Source organism: Talpa europaea (assembly GCF_964194135.1).
Source record: "Talpa europaea genome assembly, chromosome: 1".
Lineage (NCBI taxonomy): Eukaryota > Metazoa > Chordata > Mammalia > Eulipotyphla > Talpidae > Talpa > Talpa europaea.
In genome coordinates this window covers 43,661,569-43,678,837 of record NC_140073.1, presented here as the reverse complement: position 1 = coordinate 43,678,837, position 17,269 = coordinate 43,661,569, and the positions used below count along the sequence as shown (strand labels likewise).

General features: G+C 35.3%; 2 protein-coding genes across 2 annotated transcripts; both read left to right on the top strand.

The window, feature by feature from the left end:
* Positions 1 to 6,436: 6,436 nt before the first annotated feature.
* Positions 6,437 to 7,396, top strand: LOC311182188 (olfactory receptor 51L1-like; the record flags this gene model as incomplete). Its single annotated transcript, XM_084250807.1, has 1 exon — positions 6,437 to 7,396. The coding sequence occupies one exon, from the start codon at positions 6,437 to 6,439 to the stop codon at positions 7,394 to 7,396; it is 960 nt and encodes a 319-aa protein (XP_084106933.1).
* Positions 7,397 to 12,543: 5,147 nt separating this feature from the next.
* Positions 12,544 to 13,497, top strand: LOC311179703 (olfactory receptor 51L1-like; the record flags this gene model as incomplete). The annotated part of the gene is made up of 1 exon (XM_084247122.1): positions 12,544 to 13,497. One exon carries the CDS (start codon positions 12,544 to 12,546, stop codon positions 13,495 to 13,497), a length of 954 nt encoding a protein of 317 aa, XP_084103248.1.
* Positions 13,498 to 17,269: the final 3,772 nt, after the last annotated feature.

The window sequence follows — 17,269 nt, the reverse complement described above, 5'->3', positions numbered from 1 at the left end:
TCACATTTTAAGCTAAATTATAGCAGATGCATGTTTGAGTTTAAAGATGGGATAAACAAAAACCCTGCATTTCTTTGTTTCATTTACTTCTCTTGAAATTATTGTTAGAAAAAAAGTAACTTGGATAATAAATGCGTGGAGTTAATTTTCCCAATGGAGAAAACCCAAAGACAGATTTCACACCACAATGGCTGCACGCTCGTCAAATGGCAAGATGAAAAAAATATCAAACTCCTTTGGTTAGTGTGTACTCCTATTAGGCAAAATGTTTTATGTACAGGAGTTTAAAAAAAATACAGCAAAAGAAATGCTGAAAACCACCATAAACAATAACTTCCTAAATCTCCTGCTATCACACTCAATTCCCAGGAAGTGACAGGAAAAGAACAAACAAGGTAATTTTCAATATTAAATGTGCATATCCTAATGGGAGAAGGAAAGTGGGGCTTAGGTAATTAGAAAGTTCAAGGAAAACCTAAAAAAATTATTTTTGTGCAAATATTATTTTAAATCACAGTGACAGCCATACATAAATATACCTATACAACATCATAGTTGATATAACTTCAAAAGTAGAAAGGATATAGAAAATAATGAAAGCAGTTAAGGAAGTGAATTTATGTCCAGGAACAGAAAAAGTTAGACAACACACTTTATAGTTAAAAATGAATTTAAGACAGCAAAAAAATCAGTGTAATGTAGTTTAAAGACTTGAAATAGACAACCAGATTTTGGAATAAAGGGGGCAAATGGATACTCTTAGAGAATACTGAAAAGAATGAATAAGTACAGTGAAATGGCTGGCATGTCTTAATCAGCATAAATAAAATAGAGGCTTACATAAAAGGAATAGAAGGGAAACATTAAAAAAGTGAACTTATTACTAAGATAATAATTGATATGTAAGACAGACCTTGTGGACTCACAATCTGATTAATGGGTGTCAATATAGTAGAGAATAGCACAGATGAAAGAGGAAAGAGAGATATTTTTCCAATATGGAAGAGAATTCTCACCCAGGCATATCCTGGTGAAGTTATTAAAGATTACAAATAAAGAAATAATACTATATATGTAGCAAAAATATCAAGTTTACTAAAAAATAAGAGTTTTAGAATCTGAGAATTCTTCAAAAAATATATTTAATATAATATATAGGGATTTCTGAGCAGAAAACATATGACTGGAATCTTCTACATTAAGTATACTGAAGAATTTGTGCATTAAATAATGTGTGGAATGTTTCCAAAAACAAATATAGGAAGAATAGAAATAGTATTGGTATAAATACAAAACCAAATAAAACCGTGCATCATTTAATAATTGTTGAAGCTGGTTGATGTTTAGTTGGGGATGTATTATAATCTCTCTACTTTGATATACACTGGTATTTTCCATAAGATGATAAAAATAATAAATTAAAATTAAAGTTGCAACTAACAAAGATAATCTAATATTTTATTTCCTGAAGAAACAATTTATCCTATATAGATCCTAAAGTTTATTTTTTCTTATTTTATTTTAAGAGCATTATTTATTGGGGTAACATCAATCAGCCTCTAACTGAGGAAGCCTCTCCATCATTAGCTGTAAATGTGGATATTTGGCTATCACAGTTTACTCATCATAGTGCTTTGTTCAGGATTGAGATTGTGAAATAATGTCAAAGAACTTGGTGGGGTCGGGAATGTAATTTTTTTTTATTTCTTTAACTGTATACCAGAGTAATAAGTTAATGGAGTATGACTGCGTGACTGAACATAATCCTCTACATTTCAAATCCTTGGTCATACACTGTTTAGGTGATGTCAAAGTGACTTAAGTTCATATTAAAGAATTAAAAATATAAGGAGAATTCTGAGGTCATTCATACCAATAAAGTAGTAAGACCAACCTATTTTTCTGGTAATTTCACAGGGAGAGCTGGGAAGATGGAGTTCTGAGATGCTTTCTAGTGGTAAGGCATACACAGTCAATCATTTTCAGAGCCTGTCAGTTGGAATAAATTTCTTTTTGAGGAAAGAAATCAACTGAGTACCTGAGTAAATCTTCTCTATAAGAATTATTACTTCTGGCCTCCCTGGGGGAATACGGGGTTAAGATGCAACCTATTAAGCTCTCCACAGCCACTGCAGCATGAATTTGATTTCCGGGCAGGAGCCACCCACATGGTGCAGCAGACCTCTCCTGACTCTCCTGCTGCTCCCCTCAGCAGTGTATTTCAGTACATCTGCCTGTTCTGCTCCCCACTCTGTCTCTGGTGAATCTTCTTACTCCCACACCTCTGGCCTGTACCCCAGTTCTTGTGTGCATAAATAAATAAATCTTAAAAAAAGAACTATTAACTTCTGTTGAAGTCATCAATTCCTTAATGTGAATTCACAATAGACTGTGTTAAATATAACAACACCTGAGGATGAATAATCTCATGAAATAAATACTAAGTAAATAAATGGTAGTGTTGTTCAGTTATAATCTAACCAATTTTGACAATATCAATTCCAGAGTTGGAAAGATTAATAATAGTAGGTCCTGTTTATTTTTAAATTAGTTCCTGTACTAAGTGGGATTGGCAACACAGTCCCACTTAACAGACCATATGCCAACTGGGATACAGGACTCAACAAAAAAGACATTTAAGTCAATATTGTAGGCAAACATTTGGAGAATTTTGTTCATTAAGCAAAAGCTTCCATTTAAATTTAATCAAATTTATCTGATCTGTTTCCTCAGGAAACTTTATGGCACAGTGAAGAAAGTACCACATTAGAAAAGAGTTTGCAGTTACATGGATGGAGCTGAAAGGGATAATGCTAAGTGAAATAAGTTAGAGGGAAAAAGATAAATACCAGATGGTGTCTCTAACATAAAATAACTAAATTAATAGATAAAACAGGCTTAAAAACTAACCCTTGAAAGCTGACTATAGAACTGAAGCACCAGAAAGTGGGTGTAGGTGAGGGGTAAGAACAAAGAAGGAAGAAGGGACAATGGACTATGGGGTGGAATATGAGTGATTTGGTGGTGGGTACTCTATGGTGGTAATAACTGATGGGGGTATCCAAATATTACCTCAATTAAAAAGAAAGAAGATGTGGTGCATATACACACTGGAATATTACTCAGCAATCAAAAAGGATAAACTCATGCAATTTGCAGCAACATGGATGGAGCTGGAAGGGATTATGTTCAGTGAAATAAGCCATAAAGAAAAAGAAAAATACCAGATGGTCTCACTCATAGCAGGTATTTAGAAAACCTAAATAAGAGATCAGGAAAAAGACTAATTATAATAAAGTAAAAATCAAAATCAACAAGCAGCTATAAACCAGAGACACACTACAGAGGGGGAAGGAGGGAGTAGGATCAAAACAAGGGGAGATGGGAATTGTATGGGGACTATAATAACCACAATGAAAATGCATACATTGTGCAAAAATGAAAAATAATGTAAAATATATATAAAATTAAAAAATAAAAATTAATTAATTAAAATTATAACTTAAAAAATAAACATAAAAAAGAAATAAAAAAGTTTGTAATGACATTATTTTAAACCTTATTAGATGTTTTTAAAATACATTTTACTTTTACAGCAATTTTATGTTTTTAACAAAATTGAATGGAAGGTACCCTTACCTCCCATATTCTTCCTATTTCTTTTACTTTTAAAGGTTTTACTTTTATTTATTTATGCATACAAGAACAGGGTTGTAGAACAGAGGTGCAGGCCTACAGGGAGACCCTCCCATAGTCTTCGTGTTTCTGATTTTGAAGGAGGCAACTGAGTCTTGTTTTTATTCAGTTTATGAAAATAGAACTGTAGTTACTTCTAGCAATTGGGCTAAAGGATCTATGTGTCTTCATAGTTTAATTCCTTTGAGTCTGTTTCCTATGCAATTTATGCACATATATATGTAAGTTCTATATATTCTCAATATAAAGAGCTACCTCATCTCAATGTATTCTATCATTTACCTAGATGTTGAAGCTATGCTGATTTGAGGCTCTGTGTAGCATTTCCCCATCTCCCAAATGGCAATGCCTTGCTATAATCTGAATGGTGGTGGAAGGAGATTAGGGAGAACCATACACTGAAGTGGTGGCACAGAGAGGGTTACAGGCATTGTCCAGCTTGTGTCCTGGGGACTCAGATCTCTAAGGACAAAGGAAGACTTATTAACTCATCCTTCTTGCTGAGAACTAGGACAGTCTCTCTCGACAAGAGGAACTATTCTACCAAGTATGTAAGGACTGGGGAAAATGAAAGTGGCAGGACATCGGAAAATAGTGACGGAGATGTTTGAAGCAAAAGAGACGGGGGCAGACACCCACAGTGTGGGGAGGGGAACAGGAGACTAGGCCAAGAAGACAGAGGCTCTCAGTCCATCACAGGACACAGTATCAGAAGCGCTTTATTGTTCATGTCCATTTCCATAGCATTCAAGTCAGATCAGTATTTTCAGGCAGGGCTTGCCTAGATCATCCAGACTTTCATAGTAAGGGTTTCCTCTCTGTGCATGGTGTGATGCTTACCCAGGGTAAAGGGCTGTGTTTAGGTAAAACAGAGAATGAATTCTATACTAAGGTTGGGATTACATCAGATAACCTTCAAGTTTCCTTTCAATAACAATTATCAGTGGTTTTTAATATGACATTAATTATGTCTCAGAGACCCAAACTCCATTTTATAAGTCTTTTTGATTTTCGAGTCTATAAATCTACAAAGTCTCTCCTCCTTCCCTGAGGAATGGTGGAACATATCAGAAAACCAAGGAGATATGTTTGAAATTATGGAATCAGAAGCAATAGGAACCGACTGTCAGAATGAGCCTGCCCTATAATGAACATGATTATAGCATAACAAGTGGGAATGTGTGTATTGCAGTGAACACTTATGTTGTGATCATGTAGAATAGCAACGAGACTGCTCAAATGTCTAGCTCAGTGAAATACCAAATAATCTCTTTTCTTTTCTTGATCAGATTTCCTATTCCCCTAGATCCTGTATGTTGTTTTTCTCCAAGTTTGCAATGTACATAAAGAAAAGAATATAATTAGGGTCGTCATCATTGTTAGAGAAGTTTTAGTGTATAGAAAAAGAGTAAGAAAAATTTCATCTCTCTGGCTATACTGAATGTTCGCTGGATAAAAGGGAGATATCACTGATTGATCGATAATTTATTTCCCTCTTCTCAGGCTACCTAGATCGCTTTTGTCACATGTCTACTCATAGTGCTCTCTTCTGTGGGTAGATGCTCCATATTCCCACATATTCTTCCCTCTAATAATATTTTCAAAATACATTGTCATTATTGTTGTGAATATTGTCCACGTTACCCCTTCATCTTCATCACTATAACATCATCATCATTACCGCCATTATTATATGGTCACTATATATAAGAATTTATGCTAAATATTTAAATCAAAATATCTCTTTTAATCTTCAGCATCTATCAAATTGTTACTGTCTTCAGATTTCAGAGGGGACAGTTTGGAACAATGAGATAAAAGTAATTTGTGCAAAGTTATAAATGTGGGAGCAATAATATCCCTCTGTCAAAATGCTAGCAGATCCAGAGAACAGAGTCTGCATGTGGTATATGGTGGGAAGTTGTCTCCTTAAAATCTCAATAAGAAATCAATGTAGGAGTGATTTGAACATTTAATAGTGAACTTAAATGTATTCATATACACACATTTTCAATGATGAACATCTGACACATATCTCATGTTTTAATGGAGTTTTACTTCAATAAAAATAAAAGGTCACTGAGATGTTCCTTCAGGTCATAAATTTTCCAATTTTTAATTGACTTTACTTTTACTTCTTTTTTGGAGGTAGGAGAGAGGGATCATAAAATTAGAGAAGTCACAGTAAAAGAAAAAGAAGTCAGATTTTTAAGATTGGATTAAGGATAAGAAATTGGAAAAGGAGAAGGGATAACACTGGAAAATGTGGGCAATGAAGGTAATAATGAGTGGAAGTGTAGAAAGGAGAAGGAAGATAGGTGAAATGTGGAGAAACAGGAGTTTGCTTGCTAATAATCCAGTGTTGTTGTGACATCAGTGACCATGGTTGAGATGTGGGATGTTCCCTACATAAATTGTGAAGATAAAAATTTAATGTAGAAGACATTCTGTGAGTGCAGTTATAGGAAATGTTTTTATAAGAAAATCATTCATATTTAGGTAGAAATGATGGGTCTGATCTGGGAAGACAAGAAATGCTTTGTTAACTAACAACAACTCAACAATGAAATGGAGAAAAAGAAAGCAAGGCTGTGGACATGACTTTAGAGACAACTGTAAGCAAGCAAAAGTTTTGAATTGTTTTTTATTTCTAATTTCCCTACACAGATGCTGATCTTCTCATTGCCTTCTCCACTGGAGTGTGATTGTGAGATTGGATTGAGGCGTAACAGCAAGCACTATGGCACCCTTAAACTCCAGCAATACCTTTTCCTCCATGTTCTATCTCACAGGTATCCCAGGCTATGAGGAATATCACCACTGGATTTCCATCCCATTCTGTCTCCTCTACTTTGTTGGAATCATGGGCAACTGCACCATCCTGCATATTGTCCGGACAGATTCCAGACTCCATGAGCCCATGTACTATTTCCTGGCCATGCTTTCCCTCACTGACATGGGCATGTCCATGCCCACAATGATCACACTCTTCAGGGTGCTGTGGTCCATTTCCAGGGAGATCCAGTTCAATATTTGTGTGGTCCAAATGTTTTTCATTCACACTTTCTCCTTCACTGAATCATGTGTACTCTTGGCCATGGCCCTTGACAGGTATGTGGCCATCTGCAACCCCCTAAGATATGCTACCATTCTCACTCCAAGACTTATCATCAAAATTGGAATTGCATCCCTGCTCAGGAGTGCCATTGCTATGATTCCACTTCTGGCCCGGCTGGCTTTCTTTCCCTTCTGCCGCTCCCATGTCCTTTCTCATTCTTACTGTCTGCACCAAGACATGATCCGCCTTGCCTGTGCTGATGTGAAGTTTAATGTTATATATGGATTGGTTCTGATCACTGTGCTGTGGGGCATGGATTCGCTGGGTATTTTTGTGTCTTATGTGTTCATTCTTCACTCAGTATTAAAAATATCATCTAGGGAGGGAAGGCTTAAGGCCCTTAACACATGTGGATCCCACATCTGTGCTGTGCTCATCCTGTATGTGCCTATGATTGGACTATCTATCGTCCATCGTTTTGCCAAACACTCCTCTCCCCTCATCCACATCTTCATGGCTCATATCTACTTATTAATTCCGCCTGTGCTTAACCCAATTATCTACAGTGTGAAGACTAAGCAGATCCGTCAAGGAATCCTCAACCTGTTTCTCCCCAAAAAAATCGGTTCTAGTATGATGTAGTCATGTCCTCAAGATAATGATGGCAAATGTCTTAGTGATGTAATTACATAGCAATTTGTCTGAGATAGGTGTGTGGGTGCCAGTGTTACTAACAGGAGAGTTCTGAAGAACCATAATAGAGCAAGGAAGCATCATGAAAGGGTCCTAAGGAGAGAGCTGGTGTCCACTGGCAGTAAAGGGATGAACTTAACATGTCTCTCATAAATATGCTTTAACTATAAATGTGTTACTATAGAGTGTGTTGGGAATAATTTACCTCCTTTCTCTCTCATTTCTTATATCAACTCTTATTCAAGGTCACCTCTCCATGAAGTTTTCCTTGAATATACTGAATCCACATTTCCTGGTTTTTAATTTTGAATATTTTTCAGGGCATTTTATATTGTAATGCTTATTATATAAATGTGTTTTTAATCTGTTTTTTCTCTATTTTCATGAAGATAGAAAAAATATTATCTTAATTTAAAATCATTTTTGTACCCAAATCACAAGATATAAATCCCCATGTTGCACGAGGGTCATCTTTCAATATTTATGTATTTTATGCCCTTTTGAGATTTGTTTTTCTCAGGGATACAAAGTGGCAACCTCTTTATTCATTTATTTTTACTTAATTTTTAGAAACAATATTAATTTTGTAGAAAGCTGACCCACAGGATAAAAAAGCCCTCAGTTATTGTTATATAAAAACAGCAATTGAAATCTATTGGTTTTTAAAAATCTGGATCATAATTTGGGATCTAATAGTTTCTAAATGTAAAATTGATGTAATTCTGAATTATACCTACTTATAAGTTCTTGATAGCAGGAAAATGAAAATATAGGTTTTTAAATTTTAATCTAGAATGCTTTTACAAACCTATCTTTTCTTATTACTCTGAAATTATCTAATGTGACAAAGCATAGACTTATATGAACCTACCCAATTTAATTTCTTTAGCTTGTATATTTATAGATGAAGACAAAAATAACTGAAAGTGAAAAAAAGAAGTTTGTAAACATGTGTTACAGCTCCCAATATTGTTTTTTTCTTAATAATATGTAATGTATTTTCACATATCTTAAGCCAGTTACATAGGACTTATTCTTCAACCAGTGTCTGTCCAATTCTATACTATAGTTATAAAAGGGAATCAATAGTTATTGAATAAATAATGTTTTACAATAGTTTGTTACAGAACAAATAAATGATTAAGAAATTATTCAATCATTGTTAAAAAAAATAGTTTGGTACAGCAATAAATCTTTGTGGCAAACATAGGCCTGTCAAGAGTTACATTGTGTAAAATAAAAGAGATACTAGTAGCTAAAAAATAAGATTTCAAATTTCAGGCACATGGAGTACATCTACAATTTCCAAGACTATGGCAGTAGTCTCCTCTCTGCATGGACTCTGGATGTGATGTTTACACAAGGTGAAGACTGTTTTCAAATTATTTCTGGTGTCTGGATTTAATTCAGCTATATGTGTGCCCATACATAATTATGCTATTTCTTATCGTGATTTCTAATTTTCCAACTCCCGCAGACATTATTAGCACTGACCCAAATAATAACTAAAAATAAAATCCTGATGTATAAACAAGAAATTAGATCATGTTTTTGGTATCATATGAAAAAAAAAGCAAAAATGGTTGTGTTAAGGAAAGATGTGAAGACAATGTGAATATTGCCACGAGGGTCCATATAGCCCTCATCCCCTGTATTCCCATAAGTCAATATCCTGCCACAGTCTAGATGGTGAGGAGAGGATCTTACAAATGCCATAAATTGAAGTGGTGGCACCTACAGGGTTACAGCCATTGTCCAATCTGTGTTCTAGAGACTTACATCTCGGGGGAACAAAAAAGACTTATTAACTCATCCTTGCTGTGAACTGGAAAGGTGTCTCATGGCAAGAGGAGCTATTCTACCGAGTACGTGAGGCCTGGGAAAATAAAAGTGGGAGGAAATAGGAAATAGCAAGGGGGATATTTGAGGCAAAAGAAGGGAATACAAACCCCCAAAGTGTGGGAAGGGGAACAGGAGCCTGGGCCAAGAAGGCAGAGGTTCTCATTCTATCTCAGGGCATAATCTCCTCCAGAACAGCGTTATTGTTCATGTCCATTTCCATAGCATTCAAATCAGATCAGAATATCCATGCAGGTTAGCCTTGGTAACCCAGACTGTGACAGTAAGAGGTTTCCTTTCTGTGCATGGGTGTGATGCTTACACAAGGTGAAGACTTTTCAAATAACCAGAAGAATTTTATACTATGGTCGTGATTACATGAGATAATCTTCAAGGTCCATTTCAGTACCCAGTTGCAGTAATTTTTATGTGACATTAATTGCAGGTCAAATCTCTAAACCTCACTTCATAAGTCCTTTTGATTTTTGACTAATAAACTAATTCCAGTCTCCACTGCGGATAGGTGGAAAATATTCCAAAGTCATGAAAGCATTTGAAATTATAGAATCAGAATCAAAAGCATTTGGAAGTATCAACATTCCTGTACTACAATGTATAGGGTTTTAGAATAATAGATGGATGAAAAGGTGGAACAAATGAATATATGTGACTTAATGAATATCTATAGTGGTAAATTGGAACGTTAATATGGTTGCTCAGATTCCATTCTTAGTGAAATCCCAGAAATCTCATTTCTTTTCTAGGTCTTTTCTAGGTCTAGATTTCCCATTCTACCCAGGAATCTGTATATTTCCCCCAAATCAGAGTTATTAATATAATGAAAAATATGTAATTAAGGTATTCATAATTTAAGGATGTCTTAAGTTACACAAAAAGATTATGAAAAACTTCATGTTTTTGTCTATACTAATTCTTAACTGGGTAAAAGGGAGGTGAAACTTTTATGATTCATTTCCCTCTCCTCAACCTACATGCTTCGTTTTTCTGTTATAAGTCCCCTCATTGTTCTCACTACGGGAGCATACTTCATACTGTCATTATTCCTCCAATAATAAGTCAAAAATACTGTTGTTATTGATATTATTACTGTCCTCCTACCAATCTATACTATCATCATCACCATTATTTTGTGGTCACCTCAGTATTTATTCAAATATCACCTTTAATCCTTAGCACAATCCTCTGGAAATACTATTATCATCAGATTTCAGTGGGGCCAAATTTGGAATAGAGAGTGAAAAGTCATTTGTTCAAAATTAATATATAAGCAAGTGTTGGACTATATACCAGAAGATTATATCAGAATGTAACTGTTTAAGTATTAGCAGAACCAAGAAACAGTGTATAAACTTGTTCCCAGGTAAAAACATGGTGGGCAATTGTCTCATTATATGCTCAGTAAGACATCATGGAGGTGACTGGAGTTTCTTCAGACGGGCCTCCAGTCAGATTAAGCTTCATGTTTACTGCTTCTTGGTAGTGAGAGATGCTATAAAATGAGAGAAATCATCTGAAATGTAAGCTATGAGATGAAAAGAAGTAGGACTGCTAAATTGAATTATGGCTGAGAAATTGGAAAATAATCCACAAGAAATATGAGATAATATTGGACAATCTGGGCATTGGATATATATTGAGTGTAAGTGTGTAAAAACAAGGAAAAGCAGATAAGCCCAGCTTGGGGAACCAGAAATATGTGTGTCATAATAAATCAGATAGAAGAAGGGAAAAGGTAGGGCCATAAGTACTGATTTGTGCAATAGGTTGGTAGAATTTAATAACTATGTGATCATTCTGGAAGACTAAACTTAACCCTGTAATTGACATGTTTGATTTCTTGATTATAGGTTTTCTATTTTAAAGAAATTGGTATTGTTAAGCATCCCTGGCAAATATCAATTGCATTCAAATTTTATCAGCATGGAATTGGATGAGACTGTGGTGGATTTGAGTGTACTAAGGGGACAAAGCAGCCTTTACAAGACAGCAAGATAATTAATTTAGTAATGTTCAGTAGCAAGTAATCTGTCTTACAGTCTGTAAAATCACAAACAGCATTTTGGTGAGGATGGTGGTTTACAAGTGATAAAAAAAAAAAAGTGAAATTTTAAGAGGTTTTTATTTTTTTTTTTTACTTCAGAGAATTTCCTTACAATAAAAGGAGTACTGGTTAAGTTAAGGAATATATTTGTGCTCACATTTGATCAGAGTAGAACAGATTTAGTGCAAGGTCAGATCCCAATAGGCTTTTATTGAGCATTTTATGTATTTTTGTTATTTAGTGTTCACTCCTACTTTTTTCTTTTCTGAGTTAGGAGTTTCTCTCAATCCCTCTCCAAGACCTATCTATGTGTCATTTTCCACTTGTGTTATTGAAGAAAGAAAATTAAATGAAAATTAAGAACATTTCATTAAATGAAAATTTAGAACAAAGAAAAAATTAATTGACAAGTGCTGAAACACAATAGAAAGGAAGGAAGTTACTACACATTTAAATCAGTCAATTATATTTTCTTGAGTTGTAGAGACGATTATAACAAGATCGCTACTGTAAAATTAAATATTTTCTAATGATTATTTCTTGAATTATCCTTCCTTGATATACTTTTCTTTTAACCTGTATTTAACTCCTGGGAAAGTTGTTAAGCCCAAATTGATAGTAGTAATGACCATGAGTGACGAACAAACCACTTGCCAATTTTAGAACCAGAGATTAGTAAAAACACGAACAATATTTGCTTGAATAATATAAAGATCACCTTGAAAGTTGTTTCACTCTTAGAGTATTTCATACTGAAAAGACATTTTTGTATAAATCACAGAGAGGTTATAAAAATGCAAATGTAGACCAGTAACCCGGAATGAGAATGTTCCTGAATATAAATGTAAAAGTTAAAAGCAGTCTTGAAAATGCTGTGTGGGTTCTGTTCTGGGTGCTGTTTTTAGAAGAAGCACCTTTGTATTTTGGTAAAATATTGATGGGTCTGCATCCGGGAACAGAAAGAATGTGCTGTAGCAAAGATGGTGGTATATTAATTAAATGACAACACTCAGCAACATAATGAAGAAAGGCAAAGCAAAATTGAATGCATAGATTTAGACCAATTACAAATAGGCACTGAAGTTTTGTTCTGTTTTTGTTTTTTTTCATTTCCTGATACAGATGTTGACCTTCTCATTGCCTTCCCCACTGGAGTGTGATTATCAGATTAGATTGAGGCTTAACACTAAGCACTATGGCATTCTTAAACTCCAGCAATACCTGGTTATCCACATTCTATCTCACAGGTATCCCAGGCTATGAGGAATATCACCACTGGATTTCCATCCCATTCTGTCTCCTTTGTCTTATTGGAGTAATGGGCAACTTCACCATCCTGCATATTGTCCGGACAGATTCCAGACTCCACGAGCCCATGTACTACTTCCTGGCCATGCTTTCCCTCACGGACATGTGCATGTCCATACCCACAATGATCACACTCTTCAGGGTGTTGTGGTCCATTTCCAGGGAGATCAATTTCAGCGCCTGTGTGGTTCAAATGTTTTTCATTCACACCTTCTCCTTCACTGAGTCATCAGTACTCTTGGCCATGGCTGTTGACAGGTATGTAGCCATCTGCCACCCTCTAAGATATGCTACCATTCTCACTCCAAGACTTATCATTAAAATTGGAATTGCAGCCTTCCTTAGAAGTGCCTTTCCTGTCATTCCACCTCTAATCAGGCTGGCCTTATTACCCTACTGCCGTTCCCACCTCCTTTCTCATTCTTACTGTCTGCACCAAGACATGATCCGCCTTGCCTGTGCTGATGTCAAGTTTAATGTTATATTTGGGTTGTTTCTGATGACTGCACTGTGGGGTGTGGACTCTCTAGGTATTTTTGTGTCTTATGTGTTCATTCTTCACTCAGTATTAAAAATATCATCTAGGGAGGGAAGGCTTAAGGCCCTCAGCACATGTGCATCCCACATCTGTGCTGTGCTCATTCTGTATGTGCCCATGATTGGATTATCTATTGTCCATCGTTATTTCAAACACTCTTCCCCCCTTATCCATATCTTCATGGCTAATATCTACTTATTAGTCCCACCTGTGCTCAACCCAATCATCTACAGTGTGAAGACCAAGCAGATTCGCCAAGGAATCCTCCACATGCTGTTCCCAAAAAAATCAATTCCAATGTGACATAGCCATGTTTCAAGTTAATGTTGGCATCAGTCTTTGTGATGTAAATACATAGGAATTTGAAGTTGGTATGTTGGCAGCAGTGTCACCAACAATAGATGCTTAAGGAGCAGAGATAGAGTCTAAGAGCATTGTGAAAGTGTTCAAGGGAAAGATGTTGACCAGTAGAATTATATAGCTTGAGTTAACATGTGCCTCATAATCTTTTTTTAAATATGAATATGTTAGTGTGGGATATGTTAAAAATAATTTCCATCTATTCTCATTTCTAATCCCAGTCTTTATTCAATGCTACTTATCCACTAAGTTCCTTGACTATATTGCATATTATAGTTCCTATTTCCAAAAATCTTAGTAATAAGTTCTATTTTCTAAGATCTTTTTATAGCTACTTTGGTAGCTATAAATCAGCACTTTGCCTAACATAAAGAGACACCCAGTAATTATTAAATGTATAAATTATAAAGAAATGGATACATTTTTGAATAAAGAATAACTAGTTTAGAGATTTCAAAGAAGAAAAACTTGGAGGAAGATACCCAACCTGTCAATGAGTCTACATTTCAAATGATGGAAGAGATCTGACTAAAATAAAACCTATGAATTCACATTTCAGCATGTGTTGTACAACCAGATTTTCCATGAACCAATGTTTTCAGTCTGATTTTGATTTAAATGTCTTTTCCTCACCTCTTTATCCTATTTCTTAGAACCATCTCTAGCTCCAATAATCCATGTCCTTCAGCACATTCACCTTTACCAAAGGAATAACAATCAAAAGTTAGTCAAGATACATGAATATCAAAAGTAGATAAAACTTTTGGATTGAAGCATAAGCAAAATGAAATTGAGAGGAATAAGGATAATTTTGAGAGTGTGAGCATTGACATCTACTATTCTTTTGTAGGTAGCATATAATTACAAACAAGCACCTTTAAAGTAAGAAAATGAAATACAACATGCTGTCTAATTTGTAGATATGGAACATTCCTTTTATACTATGTGCATTCCAAAAAAATAAAAGATATTAGCCTTTTTGTTTTGCTCACAGAACTGCATTTCATTTATCACAACCTAGAATATAATTTTACATTCTGCTGAAAATATTTTAAGTGGAAGCTACTTAGAAACCCAATTTATTAACAGTTGTATTCATAATATGCATGTAGTAAAACATGTAGAAAACACATTTTCTCAAAATGAAGATAATTCTTCACTATAAAATATAGTTGGTGGGAACCATAATAAAGACTGTTAAACATTTCTTGTTCTTAAAATAAAGAAGCTCTAATGTTCCTGCCTAGAATCACAATATGACTGCAGATCTATTTCTCATTTGTATATGGACTTATAAGTTAACTGATACTTTTACTTATATTATCTTGTGTGATCAAGTTGTGTATGTATAGACACAAATATCTCCTCCAGATATTGACACTATACACTCTAGAGAGTCCCTATAGCCCTTAACCCTGTATTCCCATAAGACAATATCTTGCCACATTCTGGATGGTTAAGGGAGGATCTTGCAAATGACATAAATTGAAGTGGTGGCATCTATAGGGTTACAGCCATTGTCCAACCTCTGTCCTGGGGATTTACATCTCGAGGGAATAAAGAAGACTTATTAACTCATCCTTGCTGAGAACTGGAAAGGTGTCTCATGGCAAGAGGAGCTATTCTACCAAGTACGTGAGGCCTGGGAAAATAAAAGTGGGAGGAAATAGGAAATAGCCAGGGGGATGTTTGAGGCAAAACAAGGGAATACAAACCCCCAAAGTGTGGGAAGGGGAATAGGAGCCTGAGCCAAGAAGGCAGAGGTTTTCAGCCCATCGCAGGACATAATCACCTCCAGAACAACCTTTATTGTTCGTGTTCATTTCCGTAGTATTCAAGTCAGATCAGAATTTTCTTGCAGGCTAGCGTAGGTGAACTGTCATAGTAAGTAGTCTCTCTGTGTGTGGTATGATGCTTACAAGATGAAGACTGTTTCCAAATAAACCTATAATCAGGTTTTGATTAGATCAAATAACCTTCAAAGTCACTCTCAGTACCAAATTGCAATAGTTTTTGTGTGACATTAATTATGACTCGGATGCCTAAACTCCACTTTATAAGTCCTTTTGATTTTTATGTTTATAAACTAGCTCTTAACTCCATTCTCCTCTGGGAATTGGTGGAAGTTACCATAAAAACTAGGAAAGGATCAGAAGCATTGAGATTAGGATTGCCCCCAAATTCCTGGACTAAAATGGATGGGATGGTGCAATAACAGGCATACCACATGGGGCATAGTTAATATAAATAGTGTAAACTCAGAATGCTAATAGGGTTTCTTAGATTCCTATCTTAATGAAATCTCATAAATTTCCTTTTCTTGATCAGATTTCCCAATCACCCCAGGAATCTGCACTTTCCCTCTCCCAAGTCCAAAATTGGAATTAAAATATTTATAACATAGATAATGTCACTATAATTCATATTTCTGGCTGAATGGAAACTTCTCTTGATGAAAGTGATGCAGTGACTTTCAGTTCCTCAGTCTGCCTTGGTTGCTTTTGGACATGTTAATTTATAGTGTTGTCCTTTATGGGATGATATTATAGACTCTTTCCATATTCTCCTCCTACTCTTCATCCTTCAAAGAATTATTATTGCTTTTTCAAAATCAACAAGCAACTATAAACCAGAGACACACTACAGGGGAGGGGTGGAGGAGAGGAAGGATTAGGATCAAAATAAGAAGGGTGGAATTGTATGGGGACTATAACCAAAATGAAAATGCATACATTGTGCAAAAATGAAAAATGATGTAAGAATTATATAAAGAAAAATATATTAAACATTAAAAAAAGAATTACTGTTGCTTTTTGTTGTAATTATTGTCAGGTAAGTCTTCAGCATCATCATCATTATGCCATGGACACTATAAGAAAGACCTATGCTACTATTCTTCCTACAATATTGCCTTTAATCCATAGCAAAATCTTGTCAAATTGTGAGTGTCTTTGGTTTATATAGAGGAGGCACTTTGAAATGGCACAAAATTTCATCTTTTCTAAAATTAAAAACCAAGAAGTGTTGGGTTTCCCTTGTGGCCTAAGGTTTAAGTCTCAGTGCTAACACTGAGACTGCCCTCTGTGGCAGCCTGAGTTAGGGAGTAACCCACATGGCACAGCCGACCTCTCCTTATTCTCCCACTTCTCCCCTCAGCAGTGTACTTCAGTCAATCTGCCTGTTCTGCTCCCCACTCTGTCCCTGGTGAATCCTCTCACCCCCCACACCTCTGGCCTGTATCCCAGATTTTGTATGCATAAATAAATCTTTGAAAAAAAAAAACCAAAGGCTCAAACTGTCCACCTAATGGATCTGACTCTTTTAGCAGCACACATAAATTTATTCATATGTTCTTCCGATAACCTAGCCCCATCACCTGCACACTATGTTGTAAAGATTGAAGTACATATCTCTGTAGTCCAGGTTGCACAAAATGTGAACAGAATTTAATTATAATATGATCTCAGAATGATTGAATTTAACTCTGGAATTTAGTTGTCTACTTTTTTTATTATGGGGCTTTTATTTCCTAGAAAATTGGCATTATTAAATATCCATTGCATTCAGGATTTGTCTGCATAAAAAGATGAGATTATGTGAGATTCGAGTGACCCAAAGGGTGCAATAGACTTTACAAGACAAAAAGTATGTCAAATTATTAATTTATCATGGAAATTAATCTATGTCAATGCTTATAAATTCTCAATACAGTGCT